This window comes from Chrysemys picta, chromosome 4 (assembly GCF_011386835.1).
Source record: "Chrysemys picta bellii isolate R12L10 chromosome 4, ASM1138683v2, whole genome shotgun sequence".
In the NCBI taxonomy this organism is placed as follows: Eukaryota; Metazoa; Chordata; order Testudines; family Emydidae; genus Chrysemys; species Chrysemys picta.
Genome location: NC_088794.1, coordinates 114,849,763 through 114,863,751, shown reverse-complemented (window position 1 = coordinate 114,863,751; position 13,989 = coordinate 114,849,763). Strand labels below are relative to the sequence as shown.

The 13,989-nt window shown below is 42.3% G+C and overlaps 1 protein-coding gene across 1 annotated transcript in view; it reads right to left on the bottom strand.

Moving 5' to 3' along the window:
- Nucleotides 1-1,930: 1,930 nt before the first annotated feature.
- Nucleotides 1,931-13,989, bottom strand: part of CIPC (CLOCK interacting pacemaker) — a 28,907-nt gene continuing 16,848 nt past the window's right edge. Inside the window, exon 2 of the mRNA XM_042858720.2 lies at nucleotides 1,931-8,675. Coding sequence (XP_042714654.2) covers nucleotides 7,809-8,675 — 867 coding nt within the window. The 3' untranslated portion in view covers nucleotides 1,931-7,808. The remainder of the gene's footprint in view (nucleotides 8,676-13,989) is intronic.

Genomic DNA, 13,989 nt, shown 5'->3' with positions numbered 1-13,989 from the left:
ATGGTCCCTTCTGGGTTTGTAATCTATGAACTTGATTTAAAAAAACAAACAAACAAACAACAAAAAAACAACCCTGTTTTTTGTCATCTAGACATATCCCAAAGAACCACATATCAGCTATGGATAGCCAGAGTGCAGCCACTCCCTTTCTCCACTTCTGCAGCAGGGGTGACGAGAAAGATAGCATAGCAGCCAGCTACTTTGCCTCTATGGATGTGAGCAACTCCTGCATGCTGGGATAATCCCTAACAGGACAGTGACTGGTTTCTGTTTCCTTTCTGGCACTTGGGCAGCACAAAAGATGGGAAACTGGGAGCAGAATTTGCCTCACGTCACTGATCTGGCAGCTTGACCTTCCTGAAGTCAGGGCTGAAAACGCTGGATGCAATTGTATAGATTGTATGATCCAAGAACATCCTTCTTGGGGAGAGACTGAAATTCTTGGCTCCGGAAAAAAGTATTGCTTCCTCTTTGAGAGGAGATAACCTACATTAGCAGTTTGCAATTTCAACTTTCGCACACTTGGCTGACAAGATTAGCAATCAGTGTAGGTGTCTACCCCTACACAGACAGCATGCTTCTTGCAGTTTTCACATAATTATGGAAGTTCGAGATAGAAAAGATTTGTTTGATTATCTAGCCCATCTCTATGCCAGTGCAGGATTTTTCACAACAACATATTTTGAATGTTTTGAAAAATCTAATTTTACCTCTTCTTTTCCAAACTGTTTGCCCCTTTAGTGGAGATATAATAGGCAAGGATTAACATTAAAGATCCTGTGGTACTTTTTGTAGGGACGTGCTATTACATGCCACTTGTTGGTACGCATTGCTCCAGAACTAGCTGCATGTGACTGTAGTGCTGTTCGTTACTCCTGGAGGAATTCTGCACCAAGAAATTAAAAATTCTAAACATAATATTTTAAAATTCTGCAGATTGTCAAAATAACACAATATAATCATGCCAGTTTCAATTATTTTGGTAATTTATTTCAAAATACCTGTCAGCAAGTATGTCTGTATCAATACAGACAAAAAAAAATTTCCTGAATCTTTTTTGGATAAATAGATTTCTTACTAGGTATATTAATACAGAACTTTGAATAATAATTCATTTAAACTACAATACAGAACTGTATTTCCTGCACCCCTCAGAAGCAGTGCAAAGGCTTGGCTGAGTCAGGGGTATTGGAGTTGCTGAGGGAGAGGGCAGTAATTGCTGGGAAGGAGCCTGGGAGTGAACTTAAGAGGAAGAAAAGTAGGGAAGAGGGTTTTTTTTGGGAGGGGGGGAAAGGATTGGTAGGAAGTTGAGGAGCCTCCCCCATGAAGACTCTAGCTGACCCCTAGCCTCTCCCATTTCAGTCAGACAGATCTGTCACAATCCCCATGTGTCCCTTCAACTCCCTGCCCTCCCCAGCCACCTCTCTTCCTCCATCCCCATGTGTCCCTGCACCCTCTGCCCTCATGTGGCTCTACACACCCATTCCCATTCAGCCCGACTCAATGCTGTTACCACACTAGCTCCTGTGCCCACTCCAGTCTGTCATCCCCCCCCAACTAGCCTATTTGAACCCCAGCCTGTATCACCCCCCAGCAGCCCAGTGTTCCCTGCTCTGTCCGTCCCCCCATATCTCCTCACCTGGCCCTGCGGGCAGGATGCTGTGAGGAAGACAGCCTCTCACCCTCCCTCTCCAGGGCTGGCTGAGCCAGCTGCCCTCTCTTCTGGTTCCAAAGCAGCCCCTGGTGGGCGAAAGGTGTATCTGCAGCGCCTTTCTGGCAGACTATTTTCTGCACGGGGAAAAAAAAATATCTGCAGGAGGCATGAATTCTGTGTACGCGCAGTGGCACAGAATTCCCCCAGGAGTGTGTTTGCATAGAGTATTTTGTGGTAAAGGACTCCATAGTTTAATGGTATTATAGCAACCCACAATTTTTCAGGCACATACTTTATTTCATTCATATTTCACAGTCTGTCTCTAGAAAGTTTTACAGAAAAAAAAGTCACATTTTGTAATCAAGTTCTCATACTACAGTATTCAGATTTTGCAATGCGCTTGAAGATACAGAAAATATTTACATTCAACCAGAGTTATTGAAGTTAAAAAAAAAACCTTCATTAAAGCAATTAAAAATTCAAGATGTATAAAGTTATTAAAACTTTTACATGAAAGCAGAAGTCTGCTTGACCCATCAATCTTCTCCTTTCCATGTCACTTCAGCCAGTTGGTGGCAGCAGCAACAGCTGAAGCTGCAGAAACTGTTTAGATGACCTTTCAGAGCTCAGGACCTCTGGTTTAAATCTAGGTTGTTAAAGCAAATTCTAGTTCAGTGTTTCCCAAACTTGTTCCGCTGCTTGTGTAGGGAAAACCCCTGGCAGGCCAGGCCGGTTTGTTTACCTGCCGCGTAAAGTTGTCCCCAGAATGTCCCTCGGCCCACACCGCTTCCAGCAGCTCCCATTGGCCTGGACCAGCGAACCATGGCCAGTGGGAGCCGCGATCGGCCGGACCTGCGGACGCAGCATGTAAACAAACTGGCCCAGCCCGCCAGGGGCTTTCCCTACACAAGCGGCGGAACAAGTTTGAGAAACACTGTTCCAGTTGATCCATAGATCAAAAAACCTCCAAAACTTGCAGGGCCAATGCTTACAGAATTGTTTCATTGAAGAGGCTGATGTTTTTGGACAATCTGGCTAGGCTGTTTCTGGATTCAGTCTAGAACTGGCTTCAGCTTCAGACCAAGTATACTAAAAACCAATGAATTCTCTCACCATAGCTCCATCCCCTTTTATTTTACTAAACTTACAACTAGGGTAGGAAAGCTTTTGCTATATAAAGCTTCAGTAAGGCTTCCAGCAATAAAGGCAGCAAAGAGACATATGAGTAAACTGGGGTTTGACAGCTTTTTGTATATCTACAATCAGCGCCTTCCAGCATACTTCATTAATGACCTTAACTGCTAATTTATCTGGGGACATGGGTCCTAGGTGACCCCAGATTTATTCAGTAGCTTTGAAGAAGATTTTTCTAATTCAGAACATACTGAATAAGAAGTTGAGATTCTGACAAGCAGTATGATTTCGAAGCAGTTGCTGAATTTCTATTCACAGTTTTACTATGTTCACATATATTTTATATAAAACTACACTAGTTAGAAAGATCCGCTAGCTCTGAGCATACCACTTTTAGCCCACCCCTCGTGAGAGAGCCTGTGATGTTGTGTGAGCTACAGCAGATTTACACTGTCCAGAGTTTTCCTACATCAGGAAGTACACTATATCCTGTTAGGGTAATTTTCTGTCCTCTCTGCTCCACCAGAGTGGAGCAAGTGGGAGCCTCCCTCTCTTCCCTTCAATTAACTGGGACTGAATTTCTGTCAACCGCCATTCCTCTTAATTTCTAAAATGTCTATAAATAATTCTAGATCCATCACTTCATGTTCTAGAACAGTCATTCCTAAATTCAGATCCTATTTATTAAGATTCTCCACAGCCTCAGATGGGAGAAGCAGAGCTTCCAAGGAAAGAGAAGGGACCTCTGAGGATAGGACTAGGTGGCTCACATGTCTATTCCCCTCTCTGTAATCCCATACACAAACACCTGTATCACTCAGATCAAGGGAACAACCTTTACTCTCTTTCAATAAGGGGGTTGGAAGCTCCACTGCAGTAACTTTGTTATGATTCTCTAGCAGGCTCAGGTGTCTCAGTGTTTGGCCCGGAATGTGTGATGGCCTCCTGCTATATGCAGCGTCTTATAGATTCATAGATTCTAGGACTGGAAGGGACCTCGAGAGGTCATCGAGTCCAGTCCCCTGCACGCATGGCAGGACCAAATACTGTCTAGACCATCCCTGATAGACATTTATCTAACCTACTCTTAAATATCTCCAGAGATGGAGATTCCACAACCTCCCTAGGCAATTTATTCCAGTGTTTAACCACCCTGACAGTTAGGAACTTTTTCCTAATGTCCAACCTAGACCTCCCTTGCTGCAGTTTAAACCCATTGCTTCTTGTTCTATCCTTAGAGGCTAAGGTGAACAAGTTTTCTCCCTCCTCCTTATGACACCCTTTTAAATACCTGAAAACTGCTATCATGTCCCCTCTCAGTCTTCTCTTTTCCAAACTAAACAAACCCAATTCTTTCAGCCTTCCTTCATAGGTCATGTTCTCAAAACCTTTAATCATTCTTGTTGCTCTTCTCTGGACCCTTTCCAATTTCTCCACATCTTTTTTAAAATGCGGTGCCCAGAACTGGACAGAATACTCCAGCTGAGGCCTAACCAGAGCAGAGTAGAGCGGAAGGATGACTTCTCGTGTCTTGCTCACAACACACTTGTTAATACATCCCAGAATCATGTTTGCTTTTTTTGCAACAGCATCACACTGTTGACTCATATTTAGCTTGTGGTCCACTATAACCCCTAGATCCCTTTCTGCCGTACTCCTTCCTAGACAGTCTCTTCCCATTCTGTATGTGTGAAACTGATTTTTCCTTCCTAAGTGGAGCACTTTGCATTTGTCTTTGTTAAACTTCATCCCGTTTAACTCAGACCATTTCTCCAATTTGTCCAGATCATTTTGAATTATGACCCTGTCCTCCAAAGCAGTTGCAATCCCTCCCAGTTTGGTATCATCCGCAAACTTAATAAGCGTACTTTCTATGCCAATATCTAAGTCGTTGATGAAGATATTGAACAGCGCCGGTCCCAAAACAGACCCCTGCAGTACCCCACTCGTTATGCAAATCCAGCAGGATTGGGAACCATTAATAACAACTCTCTGAGTACGGTTATCCAGCCAGTTATGCACCCACCTTATAGTAGCCCCATCTAAATTGTATTTGCCTAGTTTATCGATAAGAATATCATGCGAGACCGTATCAAATGCCTTACTAATATCATGCGAAACCGTATCAAATGCCTTACTTGTTTGAATCTGGTGTCACTATGCTATGTGTTAATAATAGCAAGTTAACTTCAGATATCAGGCAACACAGGAAACCCACATAAGATTTTGGCCAAATTCCCATCCACTGCCCCTCTCCCCCCACTTTCTTTGGTGGTGCTCTACCCCACAGCTGGGATGGTGCTTAATCAGCTACTATTCAGTTGGGTTTTGAGGGGAATCTCTCTCTAGCTCCAGAAGTCAGTCCAAGTCTGACTTTCATGTTCCATCCCTTCTTGAGGCACGTATGCAACTCCTTTTCAGTGAGCTAAGTAAGGTGCTGAAAAGGGAAGACTCTTCTCCTACCTCCAAAGTTTCCCAAGGCATTTATTACAGTAATGCTGTAGGTGAATTCTTTAGGACCTCCTGCAATGTTCATTTGAGACCATCAGAAGAATGAAAGGGTCACATCACTGAATGAAAAGACAAAAGGCCAACTCAAACTTTCTAACTGGAATGCTTTTAGGTTTCTTTTGGAGAAACTGAAATACATACAGGAATGTAAGAATGTCCAGGCAATACTTGATCACATGAAATGCAAGTTTTGTTTGAAAAACATTGTCAAACCAAAGGGATCAGACTCTGATCATATAATTTAGAATGGGAAAGACTGTTCACTTCATTCTTAGATGACCATATTTTAAATCTCCTTATACAGAGGAGTATTTGAAAGACATGGCTCAAGATGAAGGGAATACAAAGGAGAGTGACAAGTCAAATTCAAACAATATGAACGTGTCTGTAGAACAGCTTTTGAAACAAGATTGTTGGGTACATCTGACACTAAGGTCTAATGCCTCTACCAGCATCAGTGTGTAAGTGCATGCTTCAAGACAAGCAGGTTGGGAATGGTAATACTCATACTGAAGAGAACATTAAAAAGTGTTCAAAGTCATATTCTTGGGAAGATGTCACCAAGGTGACCAGAGTCTTTTCTAGTGATACACTCAGATGTTTCTCATAAAAAGAAAAGCAAGGCTTGCTTCACCCTAGGACCTGTATAACCATTTTTTCCCCTTCTTTAAACTCAGCAAGCTGATTTCACAGCCAGAAAAGAGTCTCTCCTAAACTGGATAAAGACCAAAGGATGCATAGCTGGTCTTGCTAGCTGCCTAGCGAGGAACGTATTTTGGAGAAGTTCTATAGCCTATGATATACAGGAAGTCATACTAGTTGATCACAATGGTCCCTTCTGGCCTTGGAATCTACAAATCTTCATTGTAATGCATTTAAAAAATACCACTTAGCTTTTTTTTTTTAAGTAACAGTCAGTGTTTAACTCCTTGCATACTTGGGAAATCCAAAGCCACCTTGCTTAGAACAGCTGTTAGCTGTTAATGGGCAGTACAAATAAACCTGCTTTGGAATAAACACTTCCAGTGCAGGTCTAGTGCTTTCAAATTTTCACCCAGCTCTCAACTTTAAAGAAATTAAAATAGACAGGCTAACAGGGCCCGCCTAGAACTATCACATCCCCTACCTCCCCACCCCCACTTTGCTCAAGCAATGCAACATATAGAGTGCAGCTTTAATGCAAGCAGATCTCCATTTGTTCAATGTGGTGATTATCCAAAAGCAAGGTGTCATAACTATAAAGGGAAGGGTAACATCCCTCCTGTGTACAATACTATAAAATCCCTCCTGGCCAGAGACTCCAAAATCCTTTTACCTGTAAAGGGTTAAGAAGCTCAGGTAACCTGGCTGACACCTGACCCAAAGGACCAATAAGGGGACAAGATACTTTCAAATCTTGGTGGGGGGAAGGCTTTTGTTTGTGCTCTTTGTTTGGTGGGTGTTCGCTCTTGGGGCTAAGAGGGACCAGACATCAATCCATGCTCTCCAAATCTTTCTGAACAAGTCTCTCATATTTCAAACTTGTAAGTACAGCCAGGCAAGGCGTGTTAGTTTTATCTTTGTTTTCTCAACTTGTAAATGTACCTTTTGCTACGGTGTTTACATGTTTGCTGTAACTTTGAACCTAAGGCTAGAGGGGGTTCCTCTGGGCTCTTTAAGTTTGATTACCCTGTAAAGTTATTTTCCATCCTGACTTTACAGAGATGATTTTTACCTTTCTTTCTTTAATTAAAAGCCTTCTTTTTAAGAACCTGATTGATTTTTCCTTGTTCTAAGATCCAAGGGGATTGATCTGGACTCACCAGGAATTGGTGGGGGGGGAAAGGGAAGGGAGGGGGGGAATGATTAATTCCTCCAAGGGTTTTGGATCAGTGTTCACCAGGGAATTAATTGGTGGAAGAGTCTCTCAAGGCTACCCAGGGAAGGGAGTTAGCACATTGGGAGTGGTGGCAGCAAAAGCAGATCTAAGCTGGTAGAGAAGCTTAGAGGTTTTCATGCAGGCCCCCACATCTGTACCCTAAAGTTCAGAGTGGGGAAGGAGCCTTGACACAAGGCCACCTTGTGTCTTTGGAGTATTAACACAAAGCCGGAGATACTATGTTACCCATCAAGTTTCCTCTTTCCCTATCAATTCATAAGCGGCTACACTAGATCAGGTCTAGTGAATTCTGTGAATTGGCTGTCTGGAGATAGGGGGTGAAAAAAGGTGCTTGCCAGGAAAGAGCCATTTTCAATGTTCTCCATCATAAGAATGGGAACACATCACATCATAGCACCTTCACACCTTCATGGCCCAAAGAAGAGCACAGTTACTCAATTCCAGGTCACATGAAGCAGTACTAATTCCTGCCTATGCCTCTCAACTGGCATTTGGGACAGTTTATTAATGGCATGCTGCTTTGTGAATGAGTTTTAAAAGTAGTCTCAAACTTAGAAAATGCTCTTGTAAAAGCTTGAGACAGAGGAAGAGAGGCACTCTAATCACTTGACCAGCTATATATCTTTTGCACTACATGTTGGGATATGTAGGAGAAGCCTCAAGGCTGCTGTCCGCTTTATCTGACCCTGTTAAGGATGCCTCTAGCTCTGCCCAGGCCTGAGGAGCATTGCTCTTTATTGCCTCCATGAACAATTGTGTTTGCTGCTTCAGTCGGTCCAGTTCAATCTGGGTTACCTGGTTCTGATGAATCAGCTCCTTGGTTTTCAAGGTGATCTCCAGCAATCCAGACCTGTGCAGCACAACAAAGGTATTCTGAAAGCGCTTGCGCTTGCGTTGCTGCTGCAACAATAGCTCAGGAGTAGTGTAAAGTTCTTCTGCTGCTAAAGGTGGGCTGCAGGTTGCTAATTGCACCATATGATGTACTGGATTCTCCATCTCAGGAGATTTGCGGTCTGATATCTGGAGGAGTCCAGTAGGGGAAAAGGGAATCAAACCTGGGGCCTTTTGTTTGGCAGTAGAAATATACTGAAAGCCATCAATAGTTGACATTTTTCCATCTGCCATCAAAGCTGGAGAACTCTGCTGAGTAGAGTCCTGAGCAGGCTTAAAGTCAGGTGATACTTGGGGGCAAGCACTAGAGGGCAATAAACTATTATTGGACATAGCAGTATCTGTGCAAAGCCATTTCTGTCCACTGGTTCTCCCTCTTTCCTCCAAATCCCAGACACGATCTCTTTTGCTGGGATGTGGTGCTGTCTTTGTGTAGGAGTTCAGGATGGGCAGGTAATTAGTAGAGTCACTTCTCTTTTCACCAAAAAGGTGAGGGTTAATGGGATGGGAGATGGCTGGATGAAGAAACACTAGCTGTGGCTGACCTGGAATCACTTCAAAAGATGGCTGAACAGTCCAAGACTGAAGCTGCGATGAACTGCTTCCCTGAGAAGTATGGGGGGAAAAAGTGGAATTATCACAACTAACAGTGTAAGAAAAAATGTTAGAAAAGCTTTATCAGAACAGGTGAGCCTAGTGCCAATGACTGTAGACATTGTTGCTGCCAGTTATAATGCAATCTGAGTAGGTTTTACCTCCTATAAATTCATTCTTCCCTTCTTGTGACATTTGAGGACACTGCTAGAGACAAAGCTGTAATTCAGAATCTATTTACTGCTGAACAGCAAATACATTTAGAAGCCATTCAGTTTTAGCATTCCTATTTATGCTAACCCTGGACTTGAGGATATAATAAGAGAATAATAACTACAAGTGTCCAGACAACTTTGAAAGAAAGCCACAACACTTAAAGTTATGATTTAAAAAAAGCATTCAGATGAATGCTGCACAAACATTCTATCTAGAAGTTTAAATTATATATTAGTTGAGACATAAGAACCCTATCCTGTCTCTTCTATTCTTACAGCAAGTGCGTGAAACAGTCTCAGTTATTTCTAACACAGTAGGTGGTCACTAACAAGTGCTGTAGTTCTAAAATTTACTGAAACCACATATTATACAAAAACCTAGCACTTGAAGTGTACCTAACGCCTACTAGCCCAAGGAGAAACACCTGCTCTCCACACAAAGTTGCACCCTTTCAACACCACACCTTTGGTTAAACTGGTGCAACTTTGTGTGTTGACAAGCTTAAAGTCTATTACTGTGGGGAGAAAAACACCTGTGCCGCCTCTCCCTTCCTAAAATTACACCTCTGGCAATGTAAAAAAAATGAAATATTTGTAACATTATCAACCATTTTGATTTAATTAAAAAAAAACACTTACCACATTGATACTAATTGGCTCTAAATTGTGTCTTCAGCTAAACCTATCCTAAGACATCCACACTACCTCCCACTTATTTGTCTCATCTACCTTTAATGGTGGGTCTTTTAGATGCCAATGCAGCAAAGCATTTAAACATGAGCTAGAGTCCATCTGTATTCAGCAAAGCACTTTACCACACAATTAAGTGCTTTGATGAACAGCAAACGGCAGAGGAAGGATGATTCTGTGGCTAGGATACTAGTCTGGGACTCAAGAGGCTCTGGTTCAATTCCCTGCTATGCCACAAGCGACCAGTATTACTAAGGGCGAACCACTTAGAGGCAGAGAAACTGTTTCTCATCTGTAAAATAGGAATAATATTACCTTCCTACTTCACAGTGGTGCTGAGAGGATAAATACGTTGTGAGGTGCTCAGAGATTACAGTAATAGGGGGGCCATAAATACCTTAGATATACAGAATACAGATGGGCTGTAGAATTTGAAGCCTTAGGCTACATCTACAACAAGCAGTAGGGGCGTAATTCCCCTGCTCATGTACATATACTTACGCTACCTCTCATCAACCTAACGCAAGTATAAATAGCAATGGAGCTGAGGTAGCAATGGTAGCAGCAGCAGAGGCATGGCTGAGTCATGCCAAGCACATACCCAGCAATTTCAGGCAAGTTTGTACTCAGCATGGCTCAGCCTTGCTGCCATTACCAGTGCTACAGTGGCTACACTACTATTTATACTTGAGCTAGCATGAGTGTGTGTACACAAGCAGGGGAAATCATTCTCCTAGCTGGTAGCACAGGCATAGCTTGAAAGGGCAAGCTCTTTGGTGCAAGGCCTGTCGTTTACTATATGTTTGTACAAAACCTAGCATAAAGTGGCCCCAATTTGGTTGATGCTTCTACATGCTATCTTGCTCTTCTTTACTTGCCTGGATTCCTTTCTCATAATACATATTTTCCTACATTGTCCATTTCCTCCCTCCACCATCCGTCACTCATTTTTCCCCTTGACACTGTGTTCTCTGGTCTTTTGCCTCCTACCAAAATCTCACTTTGTATCACTCTCCTTTTTCCTAAGTTATTCTATTCATCTCAGCTGATTCACATTTGGAAAGCTCACTTTACAGCTTTTTTTAAAATGGAACCTTAAATTTTGCAACAGTCAACAGCACTTGTCCAGAAAGGCTTTGTGCATGCATGGGTGAGTGACTTTGACAAGACTTGTAAAAACTTCGCAGATAAATTGCACTGAGTTTAACCGAATTAATTCCATCTTGTTTTTAGCAGAATTATAGTAGACCACATTTTCACTTTAAAATCAGCACAGCTGATCTGCACAGCTAGTATGTGTTTCTATGTAGGAGGATGGTACTGTTCTAGTAGTTCTCCTAAGCTGCTTGCCTGGTCTGAACCAGAGGAGAAAAAGACAGAATGCTGATGGTCTAACCTGTGATTAAAAAAAAAAAATTCTGTCTCATAGCTGTTGCACCAAGAATTGTGTGGGACAACAAATCAATAAACCCTCTTATTTTTGGCACTGATCACTGTATTCGAAGGATCATTCCAACACAGTTGACTGACCCAACATATTCCAATTTGCTTAGTTATCACAGGTTGAGGCAGGAATGCATTTCATGATCATTAACCTATAATCATTGCTTTTGTTTGCTGAAGTAAAGTCTTCCATTTTACTTTAACATGACTCCCTCTTTATTTTATATAAAGAGGTTTGGACATGAAGATCTATGACTCAATGGACTGTCTTCCTTGTTTATTCTTAATTTCTCTCCCTCACTCTGCTACATTACAAAATTTCGTAACTTAGGTATATTATAAAAACCAGTAAAGTTTTGCTTGCACCATGCCCTGGGAAGTTTGTTAGCATAACAAGAGAGCCCCTATTTCATTTTCCACCTCTCACCCTGAAGGCACCAGTAGGAGAAGCTAGCCTAACCCCTACCAGATTGGAGCTTTGTGCGTCTGCTTAAACCGTTTGTCCACATTTCCAAGAACTGTGAGGGAGGGAGGAATCCACACAGTGTTTTGTCAAGCTAAAGAGAGCATGTCGTGGAGATCAAAGAACTGACTTCCCTCTAAATGCCTACTCCAGCCATCTCTTTCATTGCACATCTTAACAGAGCATCACTCTCTCTTTGGAGATCAATAGTGAAGTTTAACCACATTTGCTTGCAACCATTCCAGCCTGGGCTGTGAGTCTGTCAGATCTCACAACAAAGTCAGGAGAGACTAAACTTGGATTGTGGTTTCTCCTTGGAGGGTTCCCATCCATTTTTCCCCACTGCATTTTCAGGAATTTTTCACTCAGATGGAAGGCTGAAGAAATTTTGATCCCGCTCTGATGAGAGAGTTAGAAATAATGGTTTCTCCCACACCTCATTTTAAGTTGTACATGTTTCAAAAGTGGCTTACAATGTGCTCATAGACTGACAGAACGACGTGGCAGAGAAACTAATCAATTAATGAGTTCATTCAGTTGTTACAACTTAAGCCCTGAAATTTACTTTTTATTTAGCAATTGTTTAACATTTTGTGCCGAATCATCTTAATTTAGACACAAAAATATAGATTTATTAGAACAGAAAAAGCTTTGACAAAATCCAATATAAGCAGAGATGGTTTCATATTTTATTCATTTTGAATTACACTTTAACATTTGCTTATACTATTGAAATCCAAAATCCTTCTTAAATACTTGAGATCTAGCAAGTGAAACTGACTATTCTAGTTTCACTGTCTAAGCTGAGTAAAATACTCCTGGGGGAATTCTGCGCCACTGCACACACACACAGAATTCATGTCACCTGCAGATTCCTTCCCCTCCCTCCCCCTCTCCCACCACAGAAATACATACTGCCAGGAAGGCACTGCAGGTACACTTTTCACCCACCAGGGGCCATTGTGGTGCCAGAAGAGAGGACAGCTGGCTCAGCCAGCCATGGAGAAGGAGGGGGAGAGGCGGTCTTCCTCACGGTGCCCTGCCTGCAGGGCCACATATGGGGAGGATGGACAGAGCAGGGCACACGGGGGTGCTGGGGAGGTCACACAGACTGGGATTAAGAAAGTGGGGGGGAAGAGTGGGGAAGGGGCACATGAGCTAGTTGGGGGACAGCATTGAGCAAGGGGCTGAATGGGAGTGGTGGTGCACGGCCATATGGAGACACGGGTGTGCAGGGACACATAGGCACACTGGCAGATGTGCCTGACTGAATGGGAGAGGCTAGGGGTGAACCAGTGTCTGCATGGGGGAAGCTCCCCAACTCACTCACAATCCCTTCTCCCCCCCCCCAAACCCTATTCCATACTTCTTCCACCCACACCCAACAACCCTCCACGTGCACACCCAGGCTCCTTCCCAGCAATTACTTCTCTCTCCCTCAGCTCCTCCGTTAGACGTAACTCCCACAAGCCTTTACACTGCTTCTGAGGGGTGCGGGAAATACAGTTCTGTATTGTAGTTTAAATTATTACTCAAAGTTCTGTATTAATATGCCTACTAAGGAATCTATTTGTCAAAAAACATTTCCTGAATCTGTTGTCTGTAGTGTTACAGACATACTTGCTGACAGGTATGTTGAAATATATTACCAAAATAATTGAAACTGGCATTTTTTTTTATATTGTGTTATTTTGACAAATAAAATATGCAGTTTGCAGAATTTTAAAATATATTGCACAGCATTTTAAATTTTTTGGCATAGAATTCCCCTAGGAGTAGTAACGTAGCAAAGCATCAATGCAGAAAGTACGCTAGATTTCTAAAATTCTTTCATTTAAATAATCTGAGGTGCTAATAGTATTTTTTCTAAATATGTCTTTTATCTTTCCAGGATCCCTTTAAAATAAAGAGATTTAACAAAGATGTATGAGGCTTAAGAAACTTATATTTGATATATCTTGGTGATGTTAGCCTGCCTCTGGCCAGGGACAGACTCACTCTAATATATCTTCTACTGATACTATGATTCTATGAGTGTAGCAACAAGTTAGATGAATGTCATCCTTTAAAAGAGTTATTTGCGAAGTGCCCTTCTGAAAGGAAAACATACTTTCCAATATATTATTATTATTCCCCCCCTACCTGTTTGACCAGTAGTACTGCCAGGGCCCATCCTGTGTGTTCCAACACAATGCATTCAGCATATTCTCTGAGTTGGTCAGCTACACAGAACTCAAGATACTCTGAATTTCCATCTGGTAGATGCAAAGTCCAGTTATTAGTTGTTTTATATGCAGCAAGCTTTCTGAGCTCCCACCCATTTCCTGATTCCACACTGTTCAATCAGATTGTGCACAATGCTGCTAATTTGATTTTGGACTCCAACTAACATGGGCTTCATTCATTGTCTGATGGCTGCTCAGTGGCCTCTGACTTTAGTTAGTAATTTTCAGTGATGGATTTTATTTACGTGGACCTTTCCTCACAACTGGCACCCTGTTGTAGTCTCAGAGAG